Genomic DNA, 19,240 nt, shown 5'->3' with positions numbered 1-19,240 from the left:
GACTGTGTTGAAGTCTATGGGAAAATGTCCCTCCTCCTCCCTGATGAGTTTCTGGTCTCAGTCTGAAATACACCATGATTTTCATTTAGAGGGAAAGGGGAGGGTTAGGGGCGGGGCTACTGTGAATGACAGACTGTAAACAGCACCGATTGAAACTTTAAAAATAAATACAGGAAATGGATTCCATCATTGACCAGTGAACAACAGCTGCCAGCCCCTGTGACGTCACCTAGGTAAACTAATCGAACAGGTGTGAGGAGTAGGTGCATCTGAGCTATTCTTCACTCTACCCTGATTGGTCGGTGCAGTCTGACAGTAGCCACGCCCCATAATTTATCCCCTGCCAAAGCATGATAAATAATAATATTAATAATAAAATCCAATTTTTATTTTCGTTATTTTTCTATTGTGCATGTCTAAATAGTTTCTGCATTTCCTTAAGGTTATATAACCTTTTATTTTTTTATTTTTATTTTATATTATTGTTATTTAAAGCCCATACATGATGATGTCCGGCAGACTTATATATTTTGTATTACTATTCATTTGTTTTGTTTTTTTGTTATTGTTGCTGCTTAACCCCCTACACTGATAGCTGCGCCCCTGTACAATGTATTTTCCAGTAAAAACACAGTACATAGTAAAAAATAAAAACAATTTTTATTTTTACAGAATTTGTTGCTGAAAGATTGAAGTTTGACACCTCATCGGTCCGCGTGTATCTTTTGTCTGCAGACCGGAAGTAGAGATGTAGTGAGTGCTGCGTCACGTCCGGGTCGCTCGCGGCTGTTGAAGTGGGTGAAAGGTGAGGACGACAGGTTGTCCATTCCTCCCGGACCGACGGCTCGAGTTCAGCTGGACCAACCATGTTGTCGAACACAGGGTGAGTGCCTGCTGGACCGGAGAGACCCGGGCACACCGGGAAGGTTCGGTGGATCCGAATCCAATCCTGCTGAACTTCGTCCTCGTCATTCAGACTCAGACGTTTCGCTTCAGAACAAGAACAAACATCCATATTCGGCAGAAGTTAAATGACGTTTATAAAAACCCAACCGAGTAGTCCGCCTATTCAGATTGTATCAGGAAGAATCAGAACGTCCGGGTTCTGGATCTGGTCCTGATCCTGGTCCGGGTCCTGGTTCTTGTACTGGTCCTTGTCCGGGTCCTCGTCCTGGCTCTGGTACTGATCCTGGTCTGGGTCCTCGTCCTGGCTCTGGTACTGATCCTGGTCTGGGTCCTGGTTCTGGCTCTGGTACTGATCCTGGTCCTGGTCCTGGTCCTAGTGTTTAAAGGAAAGGCATTTTAAAGGCATTGATGCTCTTTCAGACTGAAACTTCTGTCTGTTCGGGGAACTGAACCGGTTAAAAGTTTGAGATATTTTAAAAATCAGGTTTTTTTATGTCACTGAATTGTATTTCTACAAAGGAAGGGGCACTTAATATTCCCCCGAGGCTCACATGAGAAACTGGGACAGAGGAGGATGAACCAACGGCTGAACAATTTTTAATGCTCCATTAATTATTAAAACGTTACATTAGTTTTTGGCTTGAACGTGTGACAGGTGATCTGTTGGACTTCACTGGGAATAAAAGGGAAGCAGCTTCAGAAACATTTGGAAGTTCTGCTCTTTGAGAGAAAAACTCTGTGGTGAATTTGAGCCAGACGTCTGACGAGCATGGATGAGACCTGCAGGGATCTGCTGATGTGTGGCTTCCTTTAGTGCTCTATTGTGTCCTCGAGTGAGACCAGAGAGCGCTGGGATGTCAATCTGTTTCTCTCTGTCCAAAAAAAATACCAGTTTCTCTTCAAGGCTCATTTCGGTCACTTTGTGCCGATTCAGTCCAATCTGTCCAACCCACCAGCTGCCAGTCTGTGAATTTGGGTGAAAAGTCCATTTTGGTTTGACATCTCAGATGATGAAGCATTGATGATTGATAAACTGCAGGAAAAACACAAAGTCTTTCCTTTCAGCATTAGCTGAGATTTTGGAGCACTAACAGCTAACTGCTAGAGAAGACAAAATCCAGTTTTTCATCCAACTGATGTCAGGAAATGTTTATATTGTGTGAAAACAATGTTTTCTAAGTAAATAGAGAAAATGACAGGATGAATCTGAACAAGTGTTGCTGTCAAATCTGCTACTCACAACTGTTTCATTATTGATTACTGGACAGAAGTGATGACAGCGTAACTACAGTAACAGCCCTGGGTCATGCTGTCTCTGTGATAGGAAACTGAACGTTTATTTAAATTTTGCTGAAACCTAGTGTTTACAAATGGTGTTAGCCTAGCTTAGCACAGCTGTGTTAGCTGTGATGTTGATTGTATGTTTCAGGAAGTTAGCCGGCTGCACGCTCTTCATCACAGGAGCGAGTCGAGGGATCGGTAAAGCCATCGCATTGAAAGCTGCCAGAGATGGAGCCAACATTGTCATCGCAGCCAAGACGGCTGAGCCCCACCCCAAACTCCCAGGAACAATCTACACCGCTGCTCAGGAGGGTGAGGAGCTAACAGGCTAACTGCTATCACACATGGGTCAATAAACACATGTAAAACAGGCCTCAGGAAAGTTAGTGTGTGTGTGTTGTGTCCTACAGTGGAGGCTGCAGGGGGGAAGGCGCTGCCCTGTGTGGTCGACATCCGTGATGAGCAGCAGGTTGAAGAAGCCATACAGAAAGCTGTCAACACGTTCGGGGGTAACACTCAACACATTACATGTTATCTGTAGTGATGTCAAGATGACCAAAAGCTTTTTTTAGATTATCCCAAGCCAGCAGTGACATCATTACCTGTTTGATTGGCAGGTATTGACATCTTGGTGAACAATGCTAGCGCGATCAGTCTGACAGGAACCCTGGAGACACCAATGAAGAAGGTGGATCTGATGCTGGGGATCAACCTGAGAGGGACATACCTGACGTACGACGCACAAGTAAATGCACACTCACACGCACGCACAGACACACAGATGAAGTTAATGAATGTCTGTGTCTCAGGTCCAAGCTGCTCATCCCTCACTTGCTGAAGAGTCACAATCCTCACATCCTCAATCTGTCACCCCCACTCAACCTCAACCCTGTCTGGTTCAAGAACCACACTGGTAACCATGTCAATCAGCTGACGAGGTGCTCCTTTGTACACCAGTTAAATGCTCACATTTTTTCATGTTGCGTTTTTCAGCATACACAATGGCAAAGTACGGCATGTCAATGTGCGTCCTAGGAATGGCTGAAGAGTTCAGAGGTCAAATTGCCGTTAATGCCCTTTGGCCTAGAACGGGTCAGTGGCTAAATGTTAGCATGCTAAAAGATTCCTTACACACTCTCATAGTAAATTAGCATGCTAACCCTCCTTTGGCCTGTCTTTTGTTGCCTTAGCTATCCAGACAGCCGCCATGGATATGTTGGGTGGGGAGGGTGTCGGCAAACAGTGTCGTACAGCTGACATCATAGCGGACGCTGCCTATGTCATCCTGTCCCAACCAAAGGACTATACAGGTCACTTCCTGGTGGACGAGGATATCCTCAAGGAGCGGGGTGTCCAAGACTTCGATCAGTACGCTGTCCAGCCAGGTGAGCTAAAAATGATAAAGCGTAGGTAGTAGCAGTCTGGCTTTCCTTCATGCTGTCATGTGGTAGTCATGGTGACCTGTGATTGGTTGACAGGTCATCCCCTGCTGCCAGACTTTTTCCTGGATGAAGCTCCAGAGACGCTGGTTCAGCAGATGGAGCAACATGGTGAATAATCCCACACAGAGTTGACAGTTTAACAGTGCAGAGGAATTATATTGATATGACACCATCTGTCTGTCTACTGGTTGCTAGGGGCAACCCCAGCCTTCAAACCACCACCATCATCATCATCATCATCGGCCGTGCCCCAATCCAGCGGACCAATTGAAAGCACTTTTGACATCATCAGAGGAGTCATTAATGAGGACCTTGTCAAGTCAACACAGGGCATTTATCAATTTGACCTGTCAGGTAACAACCATAGATGGACTTCCTGTGGGCGTGTCACGAATGTGGCTTTGTCTATACCAGCACTTCCTGTAGGTGTGTCAAGAATGTGGCTAAGTGTATGTCTATATTAGGAGAACATGGGGGCGTTTGGTTTCTGGATTTGAAGAGCGGCTCCGGCAGCACGGGGCGGGGTGAGCCGGCTGCAAAAGCTGATGTTGTCATGACAATGGACTCCAGTGACTTTAGCAAGATGTTCTCAGGTGAGTCGTCACTGTAGTAACAGTGGAGTTAAACACAACAACCATCTGAGTTCTCTGGAGGAGCCGCTTTACCACAGTGACATTTGGACCCTGCATTGCTGTTTCCATGCTAACAGGCTGGCATTTTGTTCCAGGTAAACTGAAGCCCACGATGGCCTTCATGACAGGGAAGCTGAAAATCAAAGGTGACATGACGCTTGCCATTAAACTGGAGAAATTGATGGGCCGCATGAACAAGGCTAAACTGTGAACTGCCCACTAACCTCTGAGGCCCCGCCTCACTTATTTTTAATTGTTGCCTTAATTATCAAAACTAATACATTAACGTCTGTTGATAATAAACATTTTGATGAGTTCCCATTTGTTATGTGCATCATTTCATCATCAACTTCATCACTGAAACTACAGTTGGGTGATCTCACGGATCAGTATCAAAGTAAAAATAATTATGGGACACTAATTGTGTCAAAATTCTTGAATTTAGTTTATAACTATATAACTAGAATCTTATATTGGATGTTTTTCTTTTTTGAGAGGAGGTGTTGCTGAAAGTGCCACTAAGAAAAAAAACATTAAGTTGGGAGGTTTTTGGTTTTAGGGGACATTTTGATGGTAAATCTGCTCAGCTGACTGCTCTCCAAATGTCCGCTGTGAGAAAGGTCTGTTTAGGACGTTGATCTTGAGGTTGGAGCAGGTGGAGAGTCGGCTGAGTTGCCCTGGAAGCAGCTCCTGAAGGGCCTGGTCAGAGTCTTCCTCACAGCTGAGAAAAACCTGGCAACTCTGGACTTCTTCTTCTTGGTCTGGCTGAGGACGGCGTTCAGATGGACTTGGAGATATTTCACGATGGCGTCATAAGATGAGTCGCCCGATGCCGTCGCAGCCTTCAGGAGGTTTTCTGGTGAGCCAAACTCCTTGAGAAAGTCTCTAGTCATGGCCTTTTTGAGCTCTGCCATCATGTCCTTGTTCTTCCTGAACATTGAGGCACGGGTGTTGAGGTCTTCCTCTGCGAGGTCCTGCAGGAGCTTGATGAGGGCGCTGTTGACAAACGCCTCCTGGGACTGCTCAGCTCTGTTGGGGTTTTTGGTGAGGAGCCTCAGGAGAAGAGCAGAAATGAGGTTGTTGGTCTTCTCCTCTGGAACACAACGGGCGCTCTCAGTGAACTCTGAATGTTCTCATCCTCTAGCTGGACAATGTCCTCTTCCTCTAGCAGGATGTCCTCCTCCTCTAGCAGGATGGCGTCTTCCTCAGGCAGGATGTCCTCCTCTTCCTCATCCCTGGACAGCATGTCAGTGATCAGGTCCTGGATGTCAGTTAACACCCCAGACACTTGCTCGTCGCAGTCGGTCTTCTCTGTGGTTTGTCCGTCCATCCAGATCAGAAGCTTCTGGAGGAACTTTTCCACGACATCCTCGGTCATGGCGTAGAAAACCTCCGGGGAAAGCTGTGGTATTCCTGCCACCCTCCTGTCTGATCTGGTGATGACAGAGTCGAAGAGATATTTTCCCTCTGACACCACAGGAACCTGATACGTTGGTCCAGTCATGAGAAGATCGTAGATTTTATGGACGAGTTCCTTTGAGAACTCGTCCATAAAATCTGATGAGTTGTCTGCTCTCATTGAGGAATCTTATCTACAGAATTTAACAAGCCAACCGTGGTCATCTTGATCTGGTGAGCAGACTTCATTGGCTTGAAGTCTGCTTTACTTGCTTTACCTGCTTTACTTGTTATTGTCTCTTACAGAAGGAAAGAAAGAAGGAAAATTAAAGCTTGTAAATTAAAAATCTAACTTCCTCTTTACTGCAGATAATTGTGACTCTGTGTAGTTTACTACTAAAATAGATGAAAATTCAGTTTGACTTTCTTTATAGAACTGATGTAATTAAACTTGTGTTGTAATTTAAAGGGTTTAAGTATCTAAATTTAGATTTTGGGTTCTTTGCCTCAGTTGAACATTAATGACTTTTTGCTGGGATGAGTTGGAGTTGACACATCAGCTCTTCTTTTGGTTTATAGTAAAGAACCTGACTGGCCCTTCACTTGAGCTTTGTCCAACTGGTGACAGACTCACTAAGACTGAAACACCAGGACATTAGACCTCGGTCTCTCACAGGGTGACAGTCACGCAATCTGTCAGACTGAATGTCCAACTGCTTTGCTGCTCTGACAAGATCTGAGGCCTTCAAGTTGTTGATCCAAAGACTGATCAGTGTTAGTTTATTTATATGGAACTAAATCATAACAGTTACCTCAAAGCACTTGACATAGAGAGCAGGTCTGGACCAAACCCTTTATGGCGAGATTGAAGAGATCCAACAACTGATGTTTGAGACAAGCAGGGTGAACGTTGAAGACTGACCTGCTGAAGTCCGACAAAATGAAAGGGTGTGATCAGGTGAAACCGAGAAAGACGTGACCACGGTTTACTAGTTATTGTTGCTGTTGCTGATTAAATTCTGTTGTTCAAATTCCTCAGTGAGAGCAAACATGAGGAAATGGGTTAGTGATAACAGGCAGCTGTGGGACCTGGAGGACGACCTCTCAGTTTGAATAGTGATGGAGCTGAGGCTGTGAGGACCTGACATTTGTCTGGGAGTTCCATCAGATAAAGATGGAGGTGGATGCTTTCAGTTCAGCTGAAGGATGAATTTTAGTTAATTGCTGTAACTACTTTGTGGCACAGTCTGATCACATTCACATAGTAGAGGCCTTAACATGTCTGGGAAATTTTCACTGAACTACTGAATGAATGGCTAAGAAGGGACATTTTTCCAAAGACTTCAATACAATCTGACTTCTCTTTTTAACCGATGGAGTCGCCCCCTGATGGTCATTAGATATAACGGAGGTCTAAGACTCTTCAGACCAGAGTTAATGTCTGAGATGGTTTTTGATTCTGTTTACTATATAAATCAAGAAATTAAGTTCCACTGATGAGAATGTCACATTTTTTTCCACATAAGGCTTCAATCTGCAGTTTCATCTCTTTGTTTTTAATTCTGCTGTAAGGCCAGTTTTTATCTTTACAGATGAGAGGATATGATGAAGGCTGGGAGCGGAGTTCATAGTTTCGCTGAGGTCACATGACCAGACACTCCTATAAAACCTCAGAACATCGACTCTCCTCCTGCTCTGCACCGCGTCCTGAAACCGACGACAGGTAAGATCGTCCTGAAACTGGGATAATAATGGTGATAATGGGATTCTGGCAGTGGCGGCCCCTGACAAATTTTTTCAAGGGGGGCAACTGTTCTGATGATGACCAAGGTGACCCGTTCAATGGGAAAATTAATAGGCAGTAATAGGCAGAGAATTGCCACATCTTGTTACTTTCGGTTCAACTTACATAGCAACACCAAATGTAACAGCTACAGTGAAAAGTTACATCCAGGAGTCTTCAATCTATAAAATTACCTTGGCGATCAACAGAGAGATAAACTGTGAATCAAAAACAAAAGTATTAATTTACAGTTCTTTAAAGTTTAAAATTACAAATAGTTTATATAAATCCAAATAAAGGGGAAGTGCATTCAACATACTCAACATTGCACAAATAATACTTTGTATTTGAAGAAACAAATAGTAAATAGAATAACTGTACAGATTGCCATATCAGTGACAATATTTTAAATGTTTTGTGCAGTTTAATTATCTAAAAGTGCAAATTAAAGTGCACACATTCAACAGTGAACTATATATACATAGAGATTATAGAGATTAGCAAAAATGAACACAAACAAATATAAAATAGATGAACATATTGCCTGAAATCAGCCTTTGAATGAAAAAAAAAAATTTAAAACCAACATCAACAGTTAATAGATTATATATATATATAAATCTCCGGTTATATGATTTCCCTCCCTTTGTAGAAACTTGTTTTATGTTTAAATTTGGTCCGGGAGGTCCTGTTTGTTTCGTGAATTTAATTTATTTTTAATTTTATTTAATTTATCTTCATGACTGCGACGACTGAAAGGGACTTCTTTCAGGGAAATGACCGACGTGCTCTGTACACTTGCCATGCTGACCTTGAATGCGACTGGCGCGGTGGCTTCGTGGGCTGTGCTCACCTTACGTATGACGAAAGCACGTTAGAGTATATTAAACTACTGAAATGTGACATGAGAGTCGAGGAGGGCAGTCAGGGAGATTTTCATCCTGACTGAAATACTGAAATACTTCATGTAGCACAGGAGAAGGACGTACAGAGCAGCTCCAACCGTCTACAGCTGTCACAACCACTATAACACTGTAAAGAATATGATCAAAAAAATCCCCTTTGGTCGCCCTTATGAACAAACCGCCTCTGGATTCTGGAGCTTTCAGAGTTTCATTAATGATGCAGCAAACAGACGACAGCATCAAAGTGAAATTAGAGCTCCAGGTTTTAGGGTCAGTTCTCCTGTATCATAGAACAACATTTACAATAACTACTCATGTCCCATTTTCTAGAGTTATCATAGAAAATGTAGTATGACATTAATGTGCATAAATATAGAACAAAAATTATATTTCCTCTGGACCTGACATGGACAGACCAAACAAGTTTGGACCAATCAGCCGCCTGAGGATGTAAGAGGAGAGCCAGACAAACAATACAGTTGTCATAACGTTAATGCTATTAATAACTATTGATCTGGATTAAATCACTTAATGTAAATTTAAAATTTTTCCTTGGAGGATCAGAAATAAAGAATAAGAAAAACAGAAGACTAACGTTTTCAACATCAGCATGACATTTTTTTTTTTTTTTTTATCGCAAGTTATTCTTGATGAATGTTTGATATTTCTCTAAAATCTTTTCCAGACACCTTCACCTTTGACCTGAAGTCACTATGGCATCACAGTGAGTAACAGCATTAAAACTCAGCCTTTGCTTCAAAATCACGAGTCATTATAACAAGTACAGAGATTATTTTTATAGTGTTGATGAAAATGATAACTTTGCACTTCGCATTTGACAGCAATGCTGCCTGATTGCTGTAGTTTGTTGGGTCTCTGCTGTAGCTTGGTTGTTTGGACAGTTTACCTGCTTATTACTCTCAAACTTATTTTATGGTTTGATTCAAAATGATGATTTTTTTGTTCTAAGTGTAACCACAACTGCAGCAGTTCCCAATCTGACAATTCCTCCTGAGGAGACTCAGAAAAGTGTGAGAGCAGAGTCAGGGACAGATATGTTATTTTACACCTCCATTATAGGGCTGAATACAAAGCGAACAAATTCCTTCTTTTCTTCCTACAGCTTCAGTAAAGCCTCATTCAAATACAAAGACATAATCTCCAAAAGTTCCCGAATCAGTTCCCCGTCACAATCTCCTGCTCTTTATCAGCTGAGCCCACAGAGAGGACACATCGGGACTGTGGCCAAAATGACTGTTGGTGAGAAGAACCTGAGCAAGGAGAACAAAACCATCCTCCTTGTTGGTGAAACAGGAGCAGGGAAATCTTCTCTGGTCAACACTCTGCTCAACTTCGCCATGGGAGTGAAGTTTGAAGACGACATCTGGTTTGAGATCGTAGAGCGAGAGACGAGGAGCCAGGCAGAAAGTCAGACGTCAGATGTGATCGTGTACGAGATCTTTGACTTTAAAGAAAACGTCCTGTCTTTTTCTCTGACCATCATTGACACTCCTGGATATGGAGACACCAGAGGGCTCGAGCTGGATGTCATGGTTGGCCAGAGATTATTTGATTTGTTCACCGGCCACGGAGGAGTTCATGAAATAAACGCTGTTGGGCTGGTGATGAAGGCAACAGAGAATCGACTGAGTGACAGACTGAAATACATCTTTGACTCAGTGATTTCTCTTTTTGGCAAAAACTTGGGGGAAAGCATTGTTGCTCTCATCACATACTCAAACGGAAGAACACCAATAAATGCTCTACAAGCTCTTGATGCTGCAAAAATTAAATGTGCCAGAAATGAGAAGAACCAGCCAATTCACTTCCTGTTTGACAACTGCCAGAATGAAGGCCGGTCAAGAGAAACAGAGACAGCACTAAGACATTCTTGGGATTTAACAAATAGAAAAACGAAAGAGTTAATGCTCTTCACAGACAGAATCAGACCACAAAAACTGATCACAACAATTGAAGTTTTGCACACACGCATCAAACTGGCCGCCTGCGTCCACAACCTCCAAGACAGAATGAGATTGATCGAAATGAAACAGCAGGAGATCAAACAGATTCAAGACGCTTTGAAGAAACATGCTAAAGAGATGAAGAAGAATGAGAAGTTTACCGTGGACATCGATGAGGTCTACAAAGAAAAAGAAACCACCAGGGGAGGGATACGCTGGCTGTTCTTTTCTGAAGGCGCTTTGACCTGTATGGTCTGTCAGGAGACCTGTCACCATCCATGTACGGTGGCCCGGAAGCCCAAACACTGTAAAGTCATTGAACAAGGACACTGCATTGTTTGTACCAACAGGTGTCCTGCCTCAGTTCATGTGAAAGAAAACTGGAAGTATGTGAACAAGACAAAGAAAGTCCAGAAGACTGAAGAGCAAATGAAACTGAAGTATGACAGGAACAGGTCAGAGGGCGAGAAGAAGTGGAGTCTCCTCGAAAATCTGGAGAAAGAAATGATAAAGCTGACAGAGGAGAAGGCTATGTGGCTCGAAGAGGCTTATGGATACGTCGTCCGACTGGACCAGATCGCCCTGAAGGTGGATTCATTGTCCACTCATGTCCACCTGGACTTCCTGACAGAGAAGATGCAGGAGAAAGGAGATAAGGAGAAGATCCAGAAACTGCAAGAGATGAAAATTCGAATGGATAAAAAAGTCCCTGCAGCGCTGCGGTTTGTCTACATCAAAATCATGTCAGCTGGCCGAGGACTGAAAGACGTGTTTTATGTGTCAGGACAGACTGGAGTCTAAACCGCAAGCCAGTTTAGGACAGAAACCCGAATCTGTCCTGACTCATCCACAGGTAGACAGCTGTAATCACACACAAATGATATACTGATCCAGAATCATGAACATATTGTCAGCTATTGTTCTTGAACAGGTGTTTGATTTTCTCTGAGCAAGGTGTTTGTATTCAGTTACAGTACCTCAAAACAGTGAGTTAGCATATTTAAATGCCGTTAACTTCTTCAAGTAGATTCAGATTCAGATTCAGATTTTTTATTGTCCCACGAGGGGAAATTCCGCTTGCAGTAGAGGCCACGCATATACAACACAACATACAAAAGGACAGTCACAATAATAAACAGTAAAAAAACAACCATAAATAAGAATTCAATGACTGAATGAATGAATGAATAAAATGCATCTGTTTGTCAGGTAAAATAATATAAAATATCCCTGACTAACAAAAAAGTACAAGCCCTAATAGATTGCTGGTTAAACCCATTTATTGCACTGGGAACAAAGGAAAATTTAAATCTGTTGCTTTTTACCCTGGGGCACTACAGAGTCTTCCAAGAGAGGGTGGTCAAGACTGGCTATGATGGACTGCCTTCCACAGAACTTGTCTGTCGTAGATAATTGACAAAGAAAGCTGCTGATCGCCAATAATATTACTGCCTATCTTAACAATGTGTAACAGACAATTTTGGTTCTGCACTGTGAGGTAGCTATACCAGGAAATGATGTAGAAAGTTGAAATAGACTCAATAAAAGATTTATAGAATAAAACAATCAATGTCTTGTCCACGTTAAAAGTGTTCAGTCTGCACAAATAAAGTCTCTGCAGACCCTTTTTGCTGATAGCATATGTTAAAATCATGATTCAAGTTCTTATCAATCACTGTTCCCAGATATTTGTACCTCAACAAGTGAGCCCTTAATGACAGCTGGGGAGAAGTGGGAGGCTTTTCTGAAGTCACTGGCCATTTCTTTAGTTTTGTGGACATTTAACTTCAGAAAGTGGTCGTCGCACCACACTATAAAATCATCCGCCGTCAAGGCTGGCCCATGATCGACTTCTCCGTCCTGGAGCAAACTGATTAAAGCTGTATCATCTGCAAACTTCAAAAGATGCTCCTTCAGACATTTGTTTTGGACACACCCCTGTGGTGAGCCTGTGGATAACTACCACTTCTCAGATAGAGCACCATCGGCCCTGACTGCCTGAGGCCTGCATTTTAACAAATCCAACATCCATCAGTGAATGTCGGTGCTGGTTTCCATAGAGAACACTAGATGGAGCCAACAGTCCCTGGCTGATGGGATGGTGCTGCAGACCAGTCTGAGCAGCAGGAAGTGTCTTAGGGACTCTTTACAATTCGTCCGTTTTTCGGAAGGCTTTTATTGTGAAATGACACCTGCCGCGCCTTGATTATTTCATTAGAATGACGTAGGTTCAGGTGAGTTCACGTGCCAGCCAATTACAGCAGAGAGAATCGGTTTCCATGGTGACAACAATTTGTTTGGGGAAGAGAAGCCTCGAGCTCAAACTTCACCAGAAGATCAAAACGTCAAAGAGCTCGAGGAGCTGGCGGTGAGTTCCTTTGATCCGAACGGAGGACGGTCGGCCGGTTCCGGTTCGGTTCGGCTCCTTTCCGCGGTGGGACGGACAGACCTGGATTGTTTTTGATAATAAGAATAAAGTGTCATGGCTCCCAAACAAACAAGATGAAAGTTCCTCCATTGTTGATGTTCAATTAAACTGTAGTTGCGTGTTTTCTCTGACGTCAGTGATGGCGGGAACATCAAGACATGATAGAGACATGGCGGTCAACGCCAAGCGGCGGCTCTCAGAGACCTCGGACCCCGTGGAGAGACTCCGACTGCAGTGCCTGACCCGAGGATCCTCCGGAATCAAAGGTCTGAGCAGGTGAGTCCATCCACACCTGAGGACAGACATGAGGACAGACAGGACAGACACGAGGACAGACAGGACAAACAGGGCAGACAGGACACACATGAGGACAGACACGAGGACAGACAGGACACACATGAGGACAGACAGGACAAACAGGGCAGACAGGACACACCTGAGGACAGACAGGACATACATGAGGACAGACAGGACAGACAGGACAAACAGGGCAGACAGGACACACATGAGGACAGACAGGACACACATGAGGACAGACAGGGCACACCTGAGGACAGACAGGGCACACCTGAGGACAGACAGGACACACATGAGGACAGACAGGACACCTGAGGACAGACAGGACATACATGAGGACAGACAGGACAGACACGAGGACAGACAGGACACACATGAGGACAGACAGGACACACATGAGGACAGACAGGGCACACCTGAGGACAGACACGAGGACAGACAGGACACACATGAGGACAGACAGGACAGACACGAGGACAGACAGGACACACATGAGGACAGACAGGACATACATGAGGACAGACAGGACAGACAGGGCACACCTGAGGACAGACAGGACACACATGAGGACAGACAGGGCACACCTGAGGACAGACAGGACAGACATAAGGACAGACAGGACACACATGAGGACAGACAGGGCACCTGAGGACAGACAGGACATACATGATGACAGACAGGACACACCTGAGGACAGACAGGACAAACAGGACAGACAGGACACACAGGTCACACCTGAGGACACACAGCACAGCTGAGGACAGACAGGACATACATGAGGACAGACAGGACACACCTGAGGACAGACAGGACAGACAGGACACACAGGTCACACCTGAGGACACACAGCACAGCTGAGGACAGACAGGACACACATGAGGACAGACAGGACATACATGAGGACAGACAGGACAGACCTGAGGACAGACAGGGCACAGCTGAGGACAGACAGGACACACATGAGGACAGATATTGTCATGCTGCTGTAGGATTTCGTGATGTTTGTGTTCTTGTGACGTTGTTGCTGTTGTCAGGGCCTTCAGGATCCTGGATGACGACAGCAGCCGGTCTCTGGACTTGAAGGAGTTCCTGAAGGGTCTGAATGAGTACGGGATCCTGATGGAGCGACAGGAAGCCACGGCTTTGTTCCAACACTTCGACCGCGACGGGAGCGGGACCATCGACTTTGACGAGTTCCTGACGACGTTGAGGGTAAAGACCGTCTAAGCTGAGGTGCGTTCAAGCCACCCTGTGATTTCTAACGCTATCACCTGGCCCCTGCAGCCGCCCATGTCCAAGGCCAGGAGGGAGGTGGTCATGCAAGCGTTCAGAAAGCTGGATAAGACCGGTGACGGCGTGCTCACCATCGAAGACCTGCGGGGGGTTTACGATGCCAGGTACCACCCCAAGTACCAGAATGGGGAGTGGACAGAAGACCAGGTCTTCAGGACATTCCTGGACAGCTTCGACTCCCCATACGACAAAGACGGGAAGGTAAGGAACTCTGGGCCATGAACGCATTACGAGACCTTCACTGCCTTGAAAAACGAAGGTCAGTCAGCGGGACCGTCAGTCTGAATGCGATCAATCGTCTTCTTTTTTACTTAAATGACAAATGTGATTTTTATTCTGCATCAAAAATGAACATATTTCATTATTTTTTGTGAATCTGATTCAGTTTGCCGTCCATCCCATCATCTCCATGGTAACGTCTCTTCTCCAACAGGTGACCAAAGATGAGTTTGTCAACTATTACTGCGGAGTCAGCGCCTCCATTGACAGTGACGTCTACTTCATCCTGATGATGAAGAACGCCTGGAGACTCTGACCAGGCTCGAGGAGCCAGATTCTGGTCTGGACTCCAATCCAGCTAATCAGAAATAGTTGTGATGGTGAATTGGTGATTTTAAACGGTCGTTTTGTGAGGAAGCTGAAACTCTTTAATCATCATGTTTTTATTTTATCGTACATGAACAAATACAACAATTTTATTTCCATGGCACCCGCTGGTTCAACAACACATAGCAGATTAATAAACACAACAGCTGTCAGGAAACATGAGGCATCAGCAGCGTTTTTTTTGGGTCAGGTCGCCATGGCAACAAGGCAACATCTCATTAGCTGTCTCAGTGCAGTCGTTATGACGACATCAGAGAGGAGCAGCGTTTCTTTCTTTGTGTGTCTGCGACAGAATAAATTTAAACACATGACAAAAATCCACAAGAATGCACAGACACACAAAAGCTACATTTCACTGTAAGAGCCAGGTCAAACTATATCACAACAACACAACCTGTGTGTGTCTTTTAAGATTCCTAAGGTTGTTTAGCAGGAGGCTCTGATCACATGATCGAGTGATCCGTCATGTGATCAGAAGGTAATGGTCATCTGTTCTCAGGTTTTGGTCCTAGTGTGTTTGATCTGGATTTTGGGAACCAGATTGGAGATTGGTCATGACTTGCTAGCAGCTGTAGGGCAGGTTTATCCTCTGAGGAACAGGAGCATTATTGTGGTGCCACAGGACCTGGATCAGTCTGATCTGCAAAATTCTGACTTCCTGGTGTTTTATGGATGACCCTGGAGGATCCATTCAGACCCATTAGCAGACCTGATGGTAGGGCAGTTTGATAAACAATCTTTGGTCCAGGTCCAGGTCCATCGGGGCCTGACCTACTTGATCTGATAGAAACTAGACATGGTGACATAGGCCTCCTCTTGTGGATTCACTCCACACCCCTCATTTTGTTCAGGCGGTGGTGGCAAAGGACTAGCGCTGTGGAGGCTGCCCCCCCCTTCAGAGGAGGCCCAGCTCAGTAGGGCTGACAGTTCCAGTTCTTCTGTGCTGACGCTGGTGGTGCTCCTGCAATCCGAGCTCTGGGTGGAGCTGGGATCTCCGGACTGAGACCTGTCCACGTGAAGGACTGAAGGTTCTGGGTCTTCACAGGACCAGATCTTCTCTACTGGGCAGACCCTCAGAGAGCTGAACTCCTCAGGGCTGAAGTTCAACAGAAGACCCTGAAGAACCACAAGAACATAGGAAGGTCCCAGAAGTGCATCACAGTAATCACACTGACCAATCAGACGGGCTCATAGAGACGACCTTACAAGCGTTGCTCATTGTCACTGGAACACAAGCATTAGCATTAGAGTTAGCATTAGCATTAGCAGCTGTTCAGTTGGACAAAGTTCATCCTCTGCTGACCAACATCTTCACAGGTGGAGATGCCAAAGCTATCAGAATTAGTATGCTAACCACTGTTTCTCCATTAAAAGGCCTTAAACCAGGTGAGCCTTCATGGTCGATGAAGACCAGACCTGGTCCTCTGGTTTAGCTGCTGAACTGGGACATGGACGTTGATAACATGCTAAGTTAGCTTAGCTTTTCCCCTCTTCAGTAACTGTACTGACTGAAACAGCTCTGAGACAGACTGTCAGGTGACCTGGTCATGTCCTGCGACACTTGTGAACTCACTTTGTTGGGTTTGCAGATGTGGACCAGTGTGTCTTTGGGTCGAGGGATGTTCGGCCACATGAAGCTGAATATTCTGCAGAGGAAACAAAAGAAACCAAAGTGAGGACAAAGTGGACTTTCTCAGACCAGAACGTGGACCTGTCCTACCTGTTCTTCCAAAAGAAAACCACAGAGAAAATCAGCAGCACCGCAAAGACCAAACATGCCATCAGCCTGTAGACCACATTCTGCAGCTGGTTGTGGGCCTCGGGAACGCTTTCCTCTGAGGAGAGAAAGACAGGAAGTGAAGCTGCTGATCTTAAGTCCTGGTCTCCAGCAGATCTGGAACAGCTGACCTCACCTGCCGGGGTGATGAATGTGAGCGTCTGGCTCCACTCGCTCCAGCTGCTCTGGGTGTACTTGGCTGAGATGGAGCGCACAGCAACGTGGTACTGGGTGTCCCTCTGCAGGTGGTCCAAGTCGATCTGCATTGTGTCCGCTGAGGACACATTCTGGATCTGAGCTCACAGAAAACGCAATTAAGTCCACGTACTGAAGTGGATGAAGAAATCCTTCTTTGTCACTTAGTCAAAACATATTAGATTGGACACATTACGGCTTCAAAATACCCATAATGCAACACTGAAGTGACATCATCTACCATGTCATTTCCTATGGTCCAGATGTGCAGCTGGAACAGCAGGTCCTCAACACTCAGGTAGTCCTTGTGGTACGCGGTGTTGATGTGGATCAGGACCTGGTGAGTCTTGAGGTTGAAGGTGACGTTTTGTACCTGAGGAGGTTTGGGTTTCACTGGAGGAGGACAGAGGACAGGAAGTCAACATGAGCCAGGAGCAGGACATGGACAGACAGGTGGATCAGCTGGTCTTACCGATCTTCCTCAGGTTCACCATGGTGGAGATCCGTCCTCCTGTCTTCAGCTCCACAGTCAGATTAAAATCCACCACGGGCTTCGCTGTGGTGCAGATCGAGTTCCCATGAACCTCCTCACAGATGATCCGACTGCTCTCAGCGGTGTAGTCTGTATGGCTGTGGACAGAGGAGCAGAGGTCATGACCTGGTCACGATTGGGGGATGGAGGGAGTGGAGGGGGGGAATCGGGGGACGTACCACAGTGTCATCTTCTTTATGCTGTCTCCTTCATCTTCATCGTCCTCGTGGTCACCGCCGCCAAGAAGCCAACACGTCAGATTGTTCTGTCGTGTAGCGATATGGGAGGAGCATCTGATCCTGGACCCTGAAAGGGAACAACAGCTTCATGACAGAGGCCCCAGTCAGCTGGGGCCCACAAGGCCCTTGGGGGTCCCGTGGGTCTCAGGACTTCCTGTCTACAGCTGTGACTGTCTGTCTCCATGAAAACACTGGTTTGTAAAAAAGAATGACCTTTGACCGTTACATTGTCTGCGGGAAGACAAACAAACATCTGTATAAAGACCAGCAACTAGTCAAACTGAGACATACAGATATATACACAAACGCACAAAAGATTTCGAATGTGAACCAGTTTGCAGTTTCACTTTGATCCATTTCTAGACACAATCAACAAAACAAAAGATTATTCAAACATTTTTGCGTGTTTGTTTGTGTGCGTTTGTCTCTGTGTGTCTCTGTGTGTCACTCTGTGTGTCTCTCTGTCTCTTTCTGTGTGTGTATGTGTGTCACTCTGTGTGTGTCTCTGTGTGTGTCTCTCTCTGTCTCTCTGTGTCTCTTTTTGTCTCTTTGTGTGTCTCTGTGTGTATCTCTGCGTGTCTCTCTCTCTGTGTGTGTCTTTGTGTCTCTTTGTGTGTCTCTCTGTGTCTCTTTGTGTGTCTCTGTGTGTATCTCTTTGCGTGTCTCTCTGTGTGTGTCTCTCTGTGTCTCTCTGTGTATCTCTCTGTGTGTATCTCTCTGCGTCTGTTTTTCCCTGGTGAATTATAATTCTAATTAATGTTGTTGTGTGTTAGAATGATGTGTTTTGTGTAGTTAATGGATGACCCTCCAGCCGGGTCAGAAGGTGTGTCCCTCAGGTGAAGTCCACAATCCAGTGGACCGTCATACTCACCTCCATCTGCCCCGTCTGCCCCGTCTCCGCTCTGAGCTCCAGCGCCAGCCGACAGCAGCAGCAGCAGCACAGTTGCCCTCCAGCCCCACATCTCCCCCGTCTGCTGCCTCACCTGCCCCGGCTCTGCCTGTCAGCACACAGGAAGGGGGCGGAGCCAGCACACAGGAAGGGGGTGGGGGCAGCCATTTGCTGGCAGGATGTTCTGTAAATCAGAAAAAATGTTCAGCAAACAGCTGGAGCTGCAACAACACACTAAAACAATTACAATAGTTGAGTGTGTCAGTGAGTGTTATTGTGTTTGTGTTACTCACAGGTAATAACAGAGTTGGTGCTTCAGGCTGAGTCACTTCCTGGTGTCAGGTGACCCTCACCTGGACATCTGTCACATGACAAAGTGAAGAAGATTATCAGAGTCTGGTTCAGATTACTTTAGACAGATCCAGATCCTGGTCCTGGTCCTGGTCCTGGTTCTTCCAGTCTTTCTGTGAGGGGAGGCTGATGGTTTTGGTGGTGCTCAGCTGTGCAGTGCCTGTGTGGGTGGAGCTTGAGGTGAAAATGCTACTCTAAATCCTGAAGTGGGAGGGGCCTCATTCTCACTTCAGGGACAGGAAGAGTCTGTGTGTTAAGTCCCTCATCTGGTGAGGGAAGCCCCGCCCCTATCGCCACCCCCGCCAAACCGCACGTCTGAGGT

At 45.5% G+C, this 19,240-nt stretch overlaps 3 protein-coding genes across 7 annotated transcripts; 2 read left to right on the top strand and 1 right to left on the bottom strand.

The window, feature by feature from the left end:
• The first annotated feature begins 735 nt into the window (after window positions 1–735).
• Window positions 736–4,582, top strand: hsdl2 (hydroxysteroid dehydrogenase like 2). The gene is made up of 11 exons (XM_029515704.1): window positions 736–883; window positions 2,336–2,499; window positions 2,598–2,696; window positions 2,805–2,919; window positions 2,997–3,100; window positions 3,181–3,279; window positions 3,378–3,572; window positions 3,666–3,737; window positions 3,825–3,983; window positions 4,094–4,222; window positions 4,357–4,582. Exons 1-11 carry the CDS (start codon window positions 867–869, stop codon window positions 4,470–4,472), a joined length of 1,269 nt encoding a protein of 422 aa, XP_029371564.1. The 5' UTR covers window positions 736–866; the 3' UTR covers window positions 4,473–4,582.
• A 2,720-nt stretch (window positions 4,583–7,302) lies between these two features.
• Window positions 7,303–16,473, top strand: capslb (calcyphosine-like b). 5 transcript variants are annotated; one of them, XM_029515687.1, is made up of 6 exons: window positions 7,366–7,382; window positions 9,033–9,071; window positions 12,877–13,015; window positions 14,071–14,248; window positions 14,321–14,530; window positions 14,763–16,473. In XM_029515687.1, coding segments are annotated over exons 2-6 (630 nt in total). In that variant the 5' UTR covers window positions 7,366–7,382; window positions 9,033–9,070; the 3' UTR covers window positions 14,865–16,473. The 5 variants fall into 5 exon arrangements, 4 of the variants coding, with proteins under 4 accessions (XP_029371546.1, XP_029371547.1, XP_029371549.1 ...); XM_029515689.1 differs by lacking the exons at window positions 7,366–7,382; window positions 9,033–9,071 and adding an exon at window positions 11,039–11,164; XM_029515688.1 differs by lacking the exons at window positions 7,366–7,382; window positions 9,033–9,071 and adding an exon at window positions 11,119–12,679.
• il7r (interleukin 7 receptor) lies at window positions 14,973–19,196 on the bottom strand. Its single transcript, XM_029515707.1, has 9 exons — window positions 18,861–19,196; window positions 18,550–18,751; window positions 17,619–17,745; window positions 17,380–17,537; window positions 17,149–17,300; window positions 16,849–17,005; window positions 16,656–16,770; window positions 16,509–16,581; window positions 14,973–16,051 (listed from the first exon to the last, which is right to left on the bottom strand). The coding sequence occupies exons 2-9, from the start codon at window positions 18,638–18,640 to the stop codon at window positions 15,707–15,709; spliced, it is 1,218 nt and encodes a 405-aa protein (XP_029371567.1). The 5' UTR covers window positions 18,641–18,751; window positions 18,861–19,196; the 3' UTR covers window positions 14,973–15,706.
• Window positions 19,197–19,240: the final 44 nt, after the last annotated feature.

This window comes from Echeneis naucrates, chromosome 12, assembly GCF_900963305.1.
Source record: "Echeneis naucrates chromosome 12, fEcheNa1.1, whole genome shotgun sequence".
NCBI lineage: Eukaryota > Metazoa > Chordata > Actinopteri > Carangiformes > Echeneidae > Echeneis > Echeneis naucrates.
This window is presented reverse-complemented; position numbering and strand designations above follow the sequence as displayed.